The following is a 15843-nucleotide window of genomic DNA, read 5'->3' as shown; positions in this document are numbered from 1 at the left end:
ACATTAAAGTTGAGCCTTCAATACGAATCTCTAACAAACCTTGTTACTAAATACAGCTCTAATGTATTTACACATTTGAGATGTTCAGTTAAGCAGATGAAAGTGGAATTAAAAGCTACCATTTTATTATAAAACCTCATCAACTCACTACTGTCTTTTAGGGAAGAAAATCTGCTGCCCTTAGATTATGTAGTAAGTTTGATTCCAGAACTACTGGTATGTGGTAGACTCTTAACTCCCCTTGGCAATATCCTGGCAAGAGCTGGAAATGTGTTGCTGGAAAAGCACAGCAGGACAGGCAGCATCCAGGGAACAGGAGAATCGACATTTCGGCATAAGCCCTTCTTCAGGAATGAGGCATTGCCTCATTCCTGAAGAAGGGCTTATGCCCGAAATGTCGATTCTCCTGTTCCCTGGATGCTGCCTGATCTGCTGCGCTTTTCCAGCAACACATTTCCAGCTCTGATCTCCAGCATCTGCAGACCTCACTTTCTCCTCAATATTTTGGCAAGCCAAATAGCAGTATCAAACAATGGGAAAAAGGGTTAAAATAAAATAGACCACTCACTATTGACCTCGGCAGCAAGCATGACATGGATAAAAGGAAGAAGTGAAATTAATTATGTTGTTGTTCTTCTGAGATGCTATTGGTTTTACTTGACAATTCGAGGATCGGGGAATCCAAATCAGGATTTTTGACTAGGTTATGATGACTAGCAGAGGCATGTCAATTTGGTTTGACCTTTAATGAGATGCTGACAGGCCATTTGGTATGTGGGATTAACGATACAACTAGAATAAAATAGGTGTTCTGAATTGGGTAGGGAATTGCAGGATTGACCGGATATGACTGGACTGTTTGTGTGGCAATCAATATATGCAGAAAGTGATAGACCAAGCTAAGCGATCACACAACCAATGGATCAGATTGAGCATATTGAGACTGGGCATCCATGAAGCACTATGAGTCACTAACAGCAACAAAATTATACTCCAACACAACCTGCAACCTAGAGGAGGAGGCCATTCTGCCAGGCTAGGACGATGTCACACCACGCTGGGAGGCCATTGGAAGAGGCTACTGTGCCAAGCCAGGAGGTCACCACGCCACGCTGAAGGTTGCTGTGCCAATGCCAGGAGGCCACTATGGGAGGTTGGGAAGTCGCTGCGGGAGGCTGGGAGGTCACTGGGGGCCACAGCAGGAGATCACTGCAGAAAGTCTCTGCGCCAGGCCGGGAGGACACTATGCCAGGCCGGGAGGCCACCAAGCCAAGCCAGGAGTTGTCACCAGAGGCTGGGAATTGTCACTCACCAGAGGCCAGAGCTGCTTGATCAATTGTTAATTTTAAATCTGAGAGTAAATGGGGCACAGGTTGGAGGAGGCTCAAGGGAAGTTTCAAAATCAAAGAAAATGGCAGAGTTAAAAAACAGACAGGAAACCTACTTCATGTACAGCAGGTAATGGCAAACTTATAAGAAGTATGTTGATTAAACTAGAAGAGAGAAATAATAAACAGATGCATAAAGCACCAATGCTCAGGGACAGATTAGATTGTATGGCTCAAACAAGAGTTCCACATACAAATTGAATGGAGTGTAAGGAATAAATTAAGCAAGCTACAAATTCAAATTGGAAATGATGATATAGTAGCCATTACTGAGACTTGGCTACAGGGTGGTCAGGATTGGAAATTAAATATACCAGGTTAGAAGGTTTACAGGATGGATAGGGGAAATGGCAGAGGAGGTGGTGTGGCCTTACTGATTAGAAATAAAAGTATTTCAGTGGTGAGGGAGGATATGATGAGGGAAAGCATTCAGTGAAGAACATGTGGGTGGAACGGAGGAACAGTGAAGGATCTGAAATTGCAACAGGCAATGTGTTAGACCTTCTGTTCGCCCCTCAGATGTGTTAGATAGTTTAAATGAAGGACTTGGGCTAGTGCATAGCAAACAGTGGTATTGATGGAGGATTTTAACACAGATTGAGAGAGGCAGATAAACACCTGTAACAAAGGTAGTGAATTTCTGGAGTGTGTCAGTGTTAGGTTCTGGAATGCTTCAAGGGGCCAAGCAATATTGGATTTAGTAATGAGCTGGGTTCAATTAGTGACCTAATTATGTATGAACATTTATCAAGTAGTGATCTTGAATGATGAGGGCAATGTATCATTTGAAAATGAACAACATGAATTAGCAACTAGAGTTTTAGATTTAGGGAATGTTGACTTTAAATGTGATGAGACAGAGAAAACTGCAAATGGGCAAAACAACAGAAGAACAGCCAAGGATGTTTAAAGGAATATTTAACAGTACAAAATCAGATTATGCCTCTGAGAGAAAAGCTCCACTTCACAGAAAAATCATGACCTTGAACAGCCATGGACAATTGAAGAGATAAAGGACAGCTTAAAACTAAAAGAAAGGGCTTATAAAAGATGCAAAAAAACAGTACAGATCCTGATGAATGCGATCAACACAAAGAGCAGCAAAGGGCCACAAGGCAATTTATAAGAGCTACTAAGAGGGATCACATAAGAAAATTTGCCAGAAACATCAACATCTATAAAAAGAAATTTTATTGTTACATAAAGGAAAAGTGGGTGTTCATGAGCAACAATGGCCCACTAAAGAACTGAAAGTGGGGATATTGTCAATAATTATGCGGAAATGGCAGACATGTTGAATAATTACTTTTCCTCAGGAATTACAGTAGAAAAGGAGGATAGTTTGCCAGAAGTCCAAGAAAATTAATAGTGGATTGGGGGACAGGGACTGAAAAAAACTATCAACATGGGTAGAACAGTCATTAGAAAATTAATAGAATTAAAGAGTGACAAATCCCAGGACCCGACAGTTTTCACTGAAGGGTGTTAAAAGGAAGTAGGGGACATACATTGTAGATGCTCTAACTTTCTTTCAGAGATCCCTAGATACATGAGTCACCCATCTAGACTGGAAACTTGCACGACACTCCACCTTTTAGAAGGAAAGAAGAAAACCAAGGAATTAAAGTCTAACATTTGTGTTGGGGAAATTGTTGGAGCCATTAATCAACGATAGACCGACTGAACGCCTCAAATTTTCAGTTAATCAGGAACAACCAGCATGGATTTATGACAAGAACATCAGGCCTGACATACCTTATTTGAATTTTTTTTGAAGAGATGACTAAGGTGGTGGACAGGGAATACCTTCAGATGTTGTTTATATAGACTTCTAGACTGACATTGCCATACTTAAGAGACTGTTAACTAATGTAGATTTCCATGGAATTGAGGGCAACTTACTGACATGGCTGAGAAATTATGTGAGTGACAGGCAATAATGGGCAGAAACTCAAATTGGAAGGGTGTGACCAGGGTGCCCCAAAAGTATGTGTATTAGGGCCTCAGTCATTCACATTATTTATTAATTACTTTTGACAATTGCAGCAAAACTCAGATATTCAAATCTGCTGATGACACAAAGTTAGGGGGCATTGCAGACAATTTAGGTGACAGCATAAAATTACAAAAAGATATTGATAGACAAGGTAAATGGAAAAAAACTGGGGCAATTGGAATTCAATGTCAGCAAGTATGAGGTTTTCTATTTTGGACTGAAAAAGAACAGATTAGATGGTATGAAGTTAAATACAGTGGATGTCCTACGAGACTTGGGAGTATAGATCATTAAAATGCCACAAACAGGTGCAGAAAGTAATCAAGAAAGCTAATGGAATGCTGGCCTTTATATCAAGAGGATTGGAAGTATTAGGATGCAGAAGTTATACTGCAGTTATAAAGAAAAACCTGGTTAAACCTCACTTGGAATAGTAAGCAGATTTGGACACCACACCTTCTGAAAGATATACTGGCCTTGGAGGGAATACAACGTAAGCTGACAAGAATGATACCTGGACTTCAGGGGTTATGTTATGAGGAGAGGTTGGACAAATTAGGCCTGTTTTTCCTAGAACATAACAGTTTAAGAAAAGATCTGATTAAAGTTTTCAAATTTATATGAATGATTTGGATGCGAACATATGGCTAATAAATTTGCAGTTGACACCAAAATTGGAGGTATAGTGGATAGCGCAGGAGGTTATTTCAGGTTCTTGATCAGAAGGGTCAATGGGCTAAGGAGTGGCAGATGGAGTTTAATTTAGATAAATGAGAGGTGCTGCATTTTGGAAAGGCAAATCGGGGCAGGATTTATACACTTAATGATAAGGTCCTGGAGAGTGTTGCTGAACAAAGAGACCTTAGTTCGCAGGTTCATAGATCCTTCAAAGTGGAGTCGCAGGTAGATAGGATAGTGAAGAAGGCGTTTGGAATGCTTTCCTTTATTGAACAGAGCATTGAGTACAGGAGTCGGGAGGTCATGTTGAGACTGTACAGGACATTGATTAGGCCACTTTTGGATATTGTGTGCAATTGTGATCTCCCTCCTATCAGTAGGATGTTGTGAAACTTGAAAGGCTTCAGAAAAGATTTACAAAAATGTTGCCAGGGTTGGAGGATTTAAGCTACAGGGAGAGGCTGAATAGGCTGGGATTAGGGTAAACAGACAAGGTCTTTTCCCTGGGGTGGCGGAGTCTCGAACTCGACGGCATAGGTTTAGAGTGAGAGGGATAAATTAGAAGGGACTTTAGGGGCAACTTCTTCACGCAGAGTGGTGTGTGTATGGAATGAGCTGTCAGAGGAACTGGTGGAGGCTGGTACAGTTACAGCTTTTAAAAGGCACATGGATGGGTATATGAATAGGAAAGGTTTAGAGGGATATGGGCCAAGTGCTGGTAAATGGGACTAGATTAGGTTAGGACATCTGGTCGGCATGGACGACTTGAATCGAAAAGTCTGTTTTCGTAGTATGACTATAACTCTAAGTTAATAACAAGGAGGAGAGGGTAAACAAAAATAAACTACTTCCACTGGTTTGGAATTCTAGAAATAGGGGGCATAGTCTAAAAATTAAGGCTTGACAGTCCAGGAGAGATGTTAGGAAACACTTCTATACACAATGGATGGTAGATGTTTGGAACTCTCTTTCACAAACAGCAGTGGATGCTAGATCAATGATTAATTTGAAACTTGAGATAGATAATTTTTGTTAAGCAAAGGTATTAAGAGATATGAGCCAAAGGCAGCTAAGTGGAGTTACACCACATGATCATAGTGAATGGCTCAAAGGGCTGAATGGCTTCTCCAGTTCCTGCATTGCTATCTTTCTATGTGGGTCCTCAAGCCTGCTCTGCCAATCAATACAATCATGGCTAATCTGATTATGACATTATCATTCCCAGCCTGCACACCTTGCCTTCTTCTTAGATTTAACATTTGTCTAACTCAGCATTGAACATAATCAATGATACGCCTTCATTGCTCTCTAGGAAAGGAAATTTCAAAGTTTAATGACCCTCTGACAAAAATTCTTCTGTCTTAATTAGGAAATCACTTATTTTTAAACTGTACTCCTTAATCCTTGAAATAGTTAACCCATGAAGCTCCTTTGAATAGTTACATGTTTCAATATGATTAGAAGCAGTTCCAGAAGGTCTTTGATGGTGTGCGGCACCGGAAACTGCTAAATAAGAGTCCATGGTGTTACAGACAGGCACTTACATGCAAAGAGAAGTGGCTGACTGGCAGAAGACAGAGTTGGGACCACAACTATTCACATTATACAGTTACATACAGTTAATGCTGGTTACATTAACTATCAGGAGAAAGGAACTGAGGATATTGCACAACACAAACGAAGTTGCATCAAGACACTATTCAAAAGGGCCACAACACACTGCAGCACACCAGAACTGCAAAAAGAGGAAGAGGAACACCTATACAAGGTATTCGCCAAAAACGGATATCCTCGCAATTTCATCAACAGATGCCTAAGGGAAAGACAACGGAACGAGGACATGCCGCAACCCAAAGGACTAGCCACACTACCATACATCAAGAACATCTCTGAACTGACAGCCAGACTACTACGACCACTAGGACTTATAACAGCACACAAACCAACAGCCACACTCAGACAACAACTCACCAGAACGAAGGGCCCGATACCCAGCATGAGCAAAACTAATGTAGTGTACAAAATCCCATGCAAGGACTGCACAAAACACTATATTAGGACAAACAGGAAGACAGCTAACGATCCGCATCCACGAACATCAACTAGCCACGAAACGACACGACCAGCTATCCCTAGTAGCCACACACACAGACGACAAGCAACATGAATTTGACTGGGACAACACTACCATTATAGGGCAAGCCAAACAAAGAACAGCCAGGGAATTCCTAGAAGCATGGCACTCATCCATAAACTCCATCAACAAACACATCGACCTGGACCCAATATACCGGCCACTACAGCGGACAGCTGAAACTGACAACCGGAAGCGGCAGGGACAGGCTACTATAAATGCCGGAGGAAACACCACAGAAGCGCTTCACAGGAGGCTCCCAAGCACTGAGGATGTCACCTAGACAGGGGACGAAACGTTTGCAACAAAAACGTCCAGCTCGGCGAACAGAACCACAGCAAGGAGGGATAGATAGTGTTGAGGAAGCAAGGAGGCTGCAGAGGACTTGGGGAGAAAGTGAGGTCTGCAGATGCTGGAGATCAGAGATGGAAATGTGTTGCTGGAAAAGCGCAGCAGGTCAGGCAGCATCTAGGGAACAGGAGAATCAACGTTTCGGGCATTAGCCCTTGCAGAGGACTTGGACATGGTGAGTGGGCAAAGAAGTGGCAGGTAGAATACAACGTGGGAAAGCTTGAGCTAATACACTTTGGTCAGAAGAATAGAGACAGACTATTTTCTAAACACGGAAAGGCTTCAGAAATCTGAAGCACAAAGGACTTGAGAGTCTAGTTCAGGATTCTCTTAAGGTAAACATGCAGGTCTGTTGGCGATTAGGAAGAAAAATGCAATGTCAGCATTCATATCATGAAGGCAAGAATAGAACAGCTGAGGCTGTGTAAGGTTTTCGTCAGACGACACTTGAAATATTGTGAGTTTTGGGTACTGTATCTAAGGAAGGATGTGCTGGCCTTGGAGGAGCTCCAGAGGAGCAGTTGAGGACTCTGGGCCTGTACTTAATGGAGTTTAGAAGCATGAGGAGCATCGAATGAACTGACAAAATACTGAGAGGCCTCGGTGAAGTAATGACCTTTAGAACTGAGGCGAAGTAGAATTTCCTCAGCTGGAGGTAAACCTGTGGAAATTATAGCCTCAGAAGGTTGTGAAGGCCGAGTCATTAAATATATTTAAGATAGAGGTACAAATGTTTTTGATTGGTAAGGGGATTAAGGATTATGGGGAGAAGGGAGGAGAATAGGGTTAAGAAACACATCATCAAATGATCAAATGGCAGAGCAAAGTCGACAGGCCAAATGGCCTAAATCTACTCCTTTATCTTATGATTTAATAGAAGCAGGAACAGATCGCTCTGCCTATAAACCTGCTAAAAAGATGACTTCTCATTGTTCTAAAATCCAATTAGCACTGTCCAAACATGCTCAACCTTTCCTCATAATCCAAGTCATTCATTCCAGGAATCAACCTTGTGAACTTTTTCTGAGTTGCCTCTAAATATTCTTAAGTGAGGAAACTAAAACTGTATTTAGTAGTCTTGGTGTGGTGTCACCAAAACCCTATATAATTGTAATAAGGCTTCTCTACTTATACACTGCATCTCTTTTCCTTTCCAATGAATGCCAATATTCCATTTGCTTTTTCAACTGTGTGCTTTACCTAAATAATAATCTTTTGGTTTTCATGTACAAGGACATCAATTTACAGTAGCATTCCAATCTCTCTCCATTTAAATAATAATTTGCTTTTCTATTGTTCTTGTCAAACTGAACAGCTTTACATTTTTCATATTATACTCCACCTAACAAATTTTTGCCTATATTTCAATAGATCTATCATATTAATTTTGAGAATCATTGTCTTCCTCACTACTTACTTCTCTCTCTATCTTTGCATTGACAGCATATATGCCTACAATGACTTACCACCAACTCATTAGTTTAGATCATAATTAGTTAAGGCCCAAATTCTGATTCCTGTGACATTCCACTAATTATAGCTAGCCAACCTGAATTTATATCCAAACGTTGCTTTCTGTTAGCTTAGCCAATCTTCTAACTATATTAATGTCTAGCCCCCAACATCATGAGCTAATATTTTATTTAGTAATTTTTTATATGGCATATTATTGAATGCAGTTTGGAATTCTGAATATACCAAATCTATTAAGTTTCCTTTTATCTACCCTGTTTGTTAAATCCTCAAAGAAATTTAATAGATTTATCAAACATGATTTCCTTCTCATAAATCAATGTAGACTTTGGATTACATTATACTTTTATAGATGTCTTTCTTATTTTTCTATCATTCCAATGTTGACTCCCTCTTGAACAGTTCTGTTGCATCCTTCTATATCTCTTGGCTGGGTATTCACAGAAGGGTCCACTGCTTCAGTACCTCCTTTCAAACAGTTGCATTGTCCTAGACTCTCATAGCTTCTGATCCAGCACTTTTCCTGGTGCATAAATTGTCACCCTACTTGTTCCACTATTAATACCCTGTGGTCTCTGGCAACAGATCAGCTCTCAAAAGACCTTTCAATACCTCTTCCAAAAAATATTCCCCTGTGAACAATTATTTTGCAATCTAAGAACTTACTATGAATGGTGTGATCAGTATCATGGTCTTACCAGACTTATTCTTATTAAAGCCCCTTGCCTGGCTATACACTGCCTGACTCCAACTGTCGCAGTGGCACTAGTTCATTTATTTCCTTTCTCCTCTTTGATGTTTGATCTTCTTGTCTTGTTCCATTCTTCACACCTGTCATTTAAAATCCTTGGTCCCTATCAGTCATATGCCAAGATTTCCATTAAGCTGTTTATAATGCTTCCCTCACTTAAACTCTGCTGTGTGACTGCTTGTGTTCAGTAATTTAAAACTTCCTCTTACCTTATTATGCTCTCTTACCTCAAACTTTATTGTCATTTGTCCCCTCTTAAATTTCTGCTTCCATTAAATGTACTCTGGCCATATTCATAGTCACTCCCTCAACCTCTCTCCTTGCTATTCATCATTCATAATTAAAGTCAACTTTAATCCCACCTTTTTGAGTCTCCACCACATCTTCCTTACCCCTCCTAAAGCTACTTCCTTGTGCCCGATACTGGAACAAATTTACCCTCAAGTTACTTGTAACAACACTTTCAAACTTTCAAACTTTCAACTGTCTAAGCATTGGCTTTCATTCATTGAACTTTCTACAACTTCTCAACTACATCATGAATCCACCTTTGAAGCCATTAAAATATATCCTCACCCTGTCGGTGCCATGCAACACCCACCCTCCCCACCCCAATATGGTCCTTATTTCCAACCAACCTCAATTTCAATTGTGCAGAATTGAACGTCTATGGCAAAGAACTGCTCCATTTACCACCAGATCTGACTACAGCACATGAAGTCCTACCCTGCCCAAGTTCATTTGCTAAAACATCAAAAATCACCTTGAAATACAAAGTAAAGCCTGTTCTTTTCTCTAGTATGATCTGCTATCCTGTACCATTCCTCTACTCAACTCCCACCTCCACGAGTGTAAGAATCTTGTGTACTTTCTTTGCTACTGCAAAGTTTGATCCATGAACTGACATCCCTCATTTCTCCCAAACCACTGGGCAATCTCCTGCCCGAACTTCAATTCCAAGTGTTCACCAAAAGTTTTCAACTCTGTCTCCACTTCATCATTTTTTATGTTGCTATTGTCCCTTGTGTGTTACACTGTCCAACATCCAGGAACTGATAAGCAGTTTAACAAAAAGTGTTGTGAAGGCCAAAGCCATTTGTGTTCATCCTCACTCAAGCTCTGTTCCGTAACCACCAATTCCATCTCTCTTTCTGGCAACTTTTTGATATTGAGCCAGGGTGTTTGCAACCTTAGGTTTGTGTTTGACTTCAATGACGTTCTGACCATTTCTATCCCATAGCTGAGACTGACATCTTTTACCTTTGTAATATCATCCATCTCCATCCTTCCTCAACCCATCCACTGTAAAACCCTCATTCATGACTCTTATTACCTGTAACTCAATATAAACTCTGACCTCAAACATTCTATGGCCCATACTTTAACTCAGTGTATTATTCACCCATTGCTGCTATGCTTCCCTGTCTACATCTTCTCTTCATCTGGCAACATGTTAAATTCAAAATTCTCATTCTTATATTCAATTCCTTCCATGGTCTTACTCCTCCCCATTTCTGTAACCTCCTCCAGGTCAACAATTCTGTGCTCCTCCAAGCCTCACATTTTATGCATCCTCAATGCCTATACAAGGAGAGATATAAATAAATAAAAATGTTCCTTCTTGCCATTTTCTAAATCAACTCCCCTTGCTTGCTATCACCTCCAGATATTTTTTCCCAATCTTCCCAATCTTCCCAACTTCATGATCTAATTAAAGTTGGATTTTGATTTCCACAACACATTCAATTTAAATGTATATGACATAGCGTGTGAAGTTCTACCTATGGTGATATGGCTGAGCTAATGACTTAGATAAATGTCAACATCTGGGAACAGCTCCAGCAGCATATCCGAAATTATATAATCTGGCACTATGCTTATCAGTTTCGTCTGATCACATACATGTGGGTAAGTTTTAGTTTCTTGAATGTAACCACTGACATGAAATTAACTCAAGTCCAATTTTACAAACAGAATAATGGTTGTGTCCCATCAAAAATAACAACTGGTGTTATTTCAAACTTAAATAACTAAATTGCAATTGTTCTTACAGACATTATCTTCTTGATCGCCATCCAAGAATAATATTTCGGAATTTGAAATTACTTCTGAACTTTTCTCATTGTTGTGTACAATCATGAAAACTGAAGAGAAAACAAATCTCAAAAATATTTGCTTTGGGAACAAGATTTGTTTTAAATGTACTGAAAATGTGCTGCTTTTGTTCTCCGAAGCATCAAGTGTGCAAAACCTTAGCTGGTTGCTCCCTTTGGCTAACTGGAATCAATTGAATTTATTTGCCAATTGATGAAATAATTTCTCTAGATCATGAATCAGCAATGGCTGAAATTCAGTACTAATTATTGAATTTCATTCATGTAAAAACAGGTTTTTAATTGAGTTATAGTAGGAATCTTATGTATTTTAATGGAAAATCTTCAACATTTCCTTACTTGTGTACATAAAATTATCAATTTTATAATAATCAATAACATATCTCCATTCCAATTCAGAACTATCACATTTTATGTGGAAAAAGATCTTCAGTGCCAGGACCAATAATATTACTGCATAAATATGAATAGGTCATTATTTATCTTCACTGCAAATACACTTTTTACTTAAAATCATGATTCTAGGCAAGTCGGAGTTTTGAAAATGCTATGCACAACACAGCGAACTGTTCCTAATTGGTTAAAAGGACCCTGCAAAAGTCAATTAGAAATGATTATGATAGATTAATACTAAAACAATTAATAATTCAGGTGATGATTTAAATGCCCAACTGCAAAAGGCTGTCCCCAAACCCAACTAAAACTATAATGAAGAAATGAACACTTTTTAAAAAAATGCAGCTAACCTTGGCTTATAAACAAACATGTAGTTTTATGATTGGTCTGGTTACTTCTTCAGGATTGCAACTTAATGGAAGACTTATATGTATGCTGAAGATATTACTTTGAAAGAACACAAACTATGGAGGGGTCTGCACAGTAAACTATTGAACAGTGACAGGCATAAACTCAAAAGGGAAAACAAGGATGAAAAGGAGTGAACACAAAACTGCAGGAACTTTTGAAATATAAAATGCATATAAATTGAACATCGACTATTCTTTCTAGGACTAAAACTTTTTTTTTACTGTGCAAGATATAATTTTAAAAACTGTACATTTATGGCTCCACACTTTTGTTTATGAATCCACCCCACACCCATTTGTTTTCACTTACTTAGCACAGAATGTTTTCCTGGACCCATTAACAACTCTGCCAAGATGTGCAGGTGTCTACAACAAGCATGTATATATGTCAGACTCAGCGTTCATCCTCACTCCATTTTATTCAAATTAATAGACTGTCATGGAGATGTAAATTGGCAATTTCAGATTGGTAGACTAGTGTTATGTGGTGTATGGACCATCCCTGGAGTGGATAGATTAATGACAAGACAAATAGTTTTGACAACTACATCAGTTCTTGACTTTCCTCTCGCCCACAATAAAATGAGCCTAGTTTGATGTATCTACTAAGGATGTATGACATCTCCTGTGAGAACACAGATTCATGGAATGAGAGTGCCCACTCTTCAGCTAAAAATATGCCAGACAATGAATCTAGCTTGTGTCTTTCTGTGTTGCCCATTGGGAAAATTACTTTTAAATCAAAGTGATTTCCAACAATGTTTAATACTGTATTTCAGTATGATATGGGATGTGGCGGAGCTATGAAAAAATACTGGAAAAAAATTTACGGGAATTATGATTTACATGTATAATGTAGTAATATAAAACAGAGTCTGGTTTTCCTAATTGTAAAGTAATTTGTGATCTACTAACAGCATCATGATGTGAAAGCCCAGTCACATAAGTCAATTGTTGATTTGTTTTTTGCAAAGTAGCTTAAATCAAAGACACTGTATGAAATTTAATACTCTCACCCTTGGTGGGTTTGATGGCAGGGGTGTCATGGAATCCCACTTAAGGCCACCTCACTGCTAACGGAGGCTCTTACGTAGACAACTAATTGACTTATTGACATTATGTCACCAACAGGCCGAGGTTTTGACCTGTAGGGAGTATAACAAGCAAACCATGTGGGGCATCTGCCTCAAGGGCTACCCTTTCACTTCGGACATGCCCCAGCCCTCCCCACCATGAACAGTCTGCCAAGGGGCTCCCTCCCATTCACCAGCCTTCCTCCAAGCCCTGACAGGCTGTCTCTACACCCTCTCCCCTGTCACTGTGAACCATGCCTACACTTACCCTGGTCCAAAACCCCAGTATTTGGAAATTGAGGGCTGCGTGTAGTCACAGTCGTGGTCATTGCGACCATTGGTACTGCTAGCCAATCACATTGGCTTACAGCACTCTGAGGTGGGAGGACTGACATCTTCTTGGAACATTAAATGGCCGCCTTCATATGAACTCATCAGGTGGTGGGTTGGGCAAGTCAGTCATCTGATAATTCTTGCTCATTATATAAAAAACTCAAAATACACAGAAATACATGAAAATGTGAAAGAGGAGAAGCAGGTTTATCAAACAGGAACCACACCACGTTGCTCATCCAGTGTATTGTTTTATGGCTTAGTGTACAGTATTGGAAACCTGCCTATTCCTGCTGAGGCAAACTATGCTGAATGGTCTCCTTCTGATTCCATCAACCTTCACCATGGGATCAAACTCAAAGTTGATGGTGAAGGAGATAAAGGATGGAAGTGACAGTGAAGAGCATTACTCTTAGTTCAAAAGAAGAAAATTCTTTTGCAATTTTAAGTTAATTGTTTTCAAAAATACATTCCAGTAATACCTCAATCTGCTTGTTAAATAGATGGGCTAACAGAAATTAATAACCCCAGGCCTGGATTCTCCTTAACATCATTGACTGTTATGGTTAGAATAGGTTCTGATATGTCTTCACATCCTTAATGACTGGATTAGAATACAGTCTTTAATTTAACAGCTTTAATACACTAACTACATATGGTACACGTTACAAAATCCATATAATGGAATTCATAGATTCTTCATTTATAAAAGATTATATTGTAGACATTTTTATAAAAACTATAAACATGAATTCTGTATTTACATACAATACAGCAAGGCTAAGTTAAATACAATGAGCATTTATAAAAATAGCTTTTCACAATTCACTATTTACATACCGTACAACATGATCTATCTTTGTTTATACCCTTTTTGGAGATGTTTTTGAAAAGCCTCTAGAAAATGTGTTGCATTTTTTTCTTGGAATGTTTCACAGATTTTGCAGTTCTTCTGCTGTATTAAAAACACAAGTTTAGAACTACAACAAAACTTTATAAGGCAATTTTAATGTAATAAATCTTGATTAACCTAATCAATTGTTGAAATAAAGCACATCCTACTTTTAAAATAGCAGGACAGATTTAGAGCTATGAAAACTGAGAGAGGTTGGATACAGGTGTGTATGCAAACAGACAAGGCAGAATAGAAAAGGAGATGAAAGGAGTAAAAATAAGATAAATTCCAAATGTTAATCAAAAAGAAATCAGAGCATAGAACACTAAAAAGTTAATCAAATGAGACGTTCAACTATAATGCAATGTTTTTGATCTGAGGTATGGATTAGATGTGTGAAACTTAGCTGTTTGCATTGAAAGACAACCTAGACAATGAGAAGAATTATTTTCATGTCCAGTGAACAGCAGAAAGAATCAAAAAGTTGCTGATTTCTTCCCTGATCTATTTACAGTGATATTATAAATATGGTGTTAATACACGTGGTCACAATCTCCATGTGAATGACAAACAATAGAAATTATCCCACATTAAGTGTGGGTAATTCTATTCAGGTCATATTGAACTGAGGAGAACAATCTGGAATTAAACAGAAAGACGGTTATGAGCCTTCTTTAAACTGTGCCAAAACATTCAAGTGCCCCTCTAGGTTTACGTCTTAAATTTCCTGCAGGAGCACAAATTGGAGATAAAATTTCACTGACGTCAAATCATGCTCAAATTTCTGGCTCATGTGAGTTCATGCCTAACTAGTGCTGTGTATGGGGTTTTAAACTAAATAGTGGGCAAGTTGATCCAAATTGCATTGAACCTCTACAGTGCAGATAGAGGCAACTTGGCCCTCCAAAGAGAATCCCACCTTATCCCCATAATCATGCATTTACTGTGGCTAATCCACCGAGTGAACACCTCCCTGGGCATTACATGGCTTTTTTTTTAAAACGTGGTCAATCCAATCCAACTTGTACATCTTTGGACTGTGGGTGGAAACCAGAGCACCTGAAGGAAACCAACATAGATACAGGAGGATATGCAAACTCAGAGAGACAGTTGCCTGACACTGGAATCAAACCTGGGTCCCTGGCACTGTAAGGCAGTATGCTAACCATCTTGCCACCATACTGCCCATGTCATATAGAAAATTATGGAAAACATTAAAGGAGGGAGGGCTCAGCAGAGGTTATTAAAGTTTCTAGAACAAGTAATAGGTCAGAGAATATGAAAAGGCTCAGCAATGTAACTTCAGCAACAGCAGATATAGGGGTCAGGCAGTATCCAAGGAGCAGGAGAGTCAACATTTCGAGCATAAGTCAGGAATGTAGGTGGATGGGGTCCAAAGGGGGCTGAGAGATAAATGGGAGGGGAGTGTGAGGCTGGGAAAGGTAGCTGGGAATGCAATAGGTTAATGAAGGTAAGGGTGAAGGTGACAGTTTGGAGAGGATGGTGGAACGGATAGGTGGGAAAGAAGAGAGACAGGTAGGACAGTTCAAAAGGGTGGTGCTGAGTTGGAAGGTTGGTTCAGGAATATTGTGCCGGGGGCCTGGTGAGGAAGCTGGTGAAATCCACATTGATCCCGTGTGGATCCTTCCACTTCCTCCAGACCAAAGGGGTAGGCATTGGAACACACATAGGTCCCAGCTATGCCTGCCCCTTCATCGGGTACGTACAACAATTCATCTTCCGCAGCTACACCAGCACCATTCCCCACCTTTTCCTCTGCTACATCGATAACTTTATAGGCACCACTTCATGCTCCCAAGAGGAGGTTGAACAGTTCATCAACATCACCAA

The 15843-nt window shown here is 39.6% G+C and overlaps 1 protein-coding gene across 6 annotated transcripts in view; it reads right to left on the bottom strand.

Annotated features, from left to right (window-relative positions):
* LOC122539382 (interleukin-15-like) overlaps positions 1–15843 on the bottom strand; it is a 97050-nt gene that overhangs the window by 22721 nt on the left and 58486 nt on the right. For 4 of the 6 annotated variants that reach the window (XR_006309060.2, XM_043674163.2, XM_043674165.2 and 1 more), the window contains exon 8: positions 13938–14052. Coding sequence is in view for 5 of the 6 variants with exons in the window: in XM_043674163.2 (XP_043530098.1) it covers positions 13951–14052 (102 nt within the window). In the remaining variant the exon portion in view is untranslated. Of the gene's footprint in view, positions 1–2603; positions 2980–13937; positions 14053–15843 lie in introns of those variants that run through there. The other 2 variants (XM_087980069.1, XM_043674164.2) reach the window with 2 other exon arrangements.

Source organism: Chiloscyllium plagiosum, unplaced genomic scaffold (genome assembly GCF_037043375.1).
Source record: "Chiloscyllium plagiosum isolate Xiang-an unplaced genomic scaffold, Cpla_swu_hap1 HiC_scaffold_36, whole genome shotgun sequence".
Taxonomy (NCBI): Eukaryota; Metazoa; Chordata; class Chondrichthyes; order Orectolobiformes; family Hemiscylliidae; genus Chiloscyllium; species Chiloscyllium plagiosum.
The sequence above is the reverse complement of the archived record's forward strand: the minus strand, read 5'-3'. Positions and strand labels throughout refer to the sequence as shown.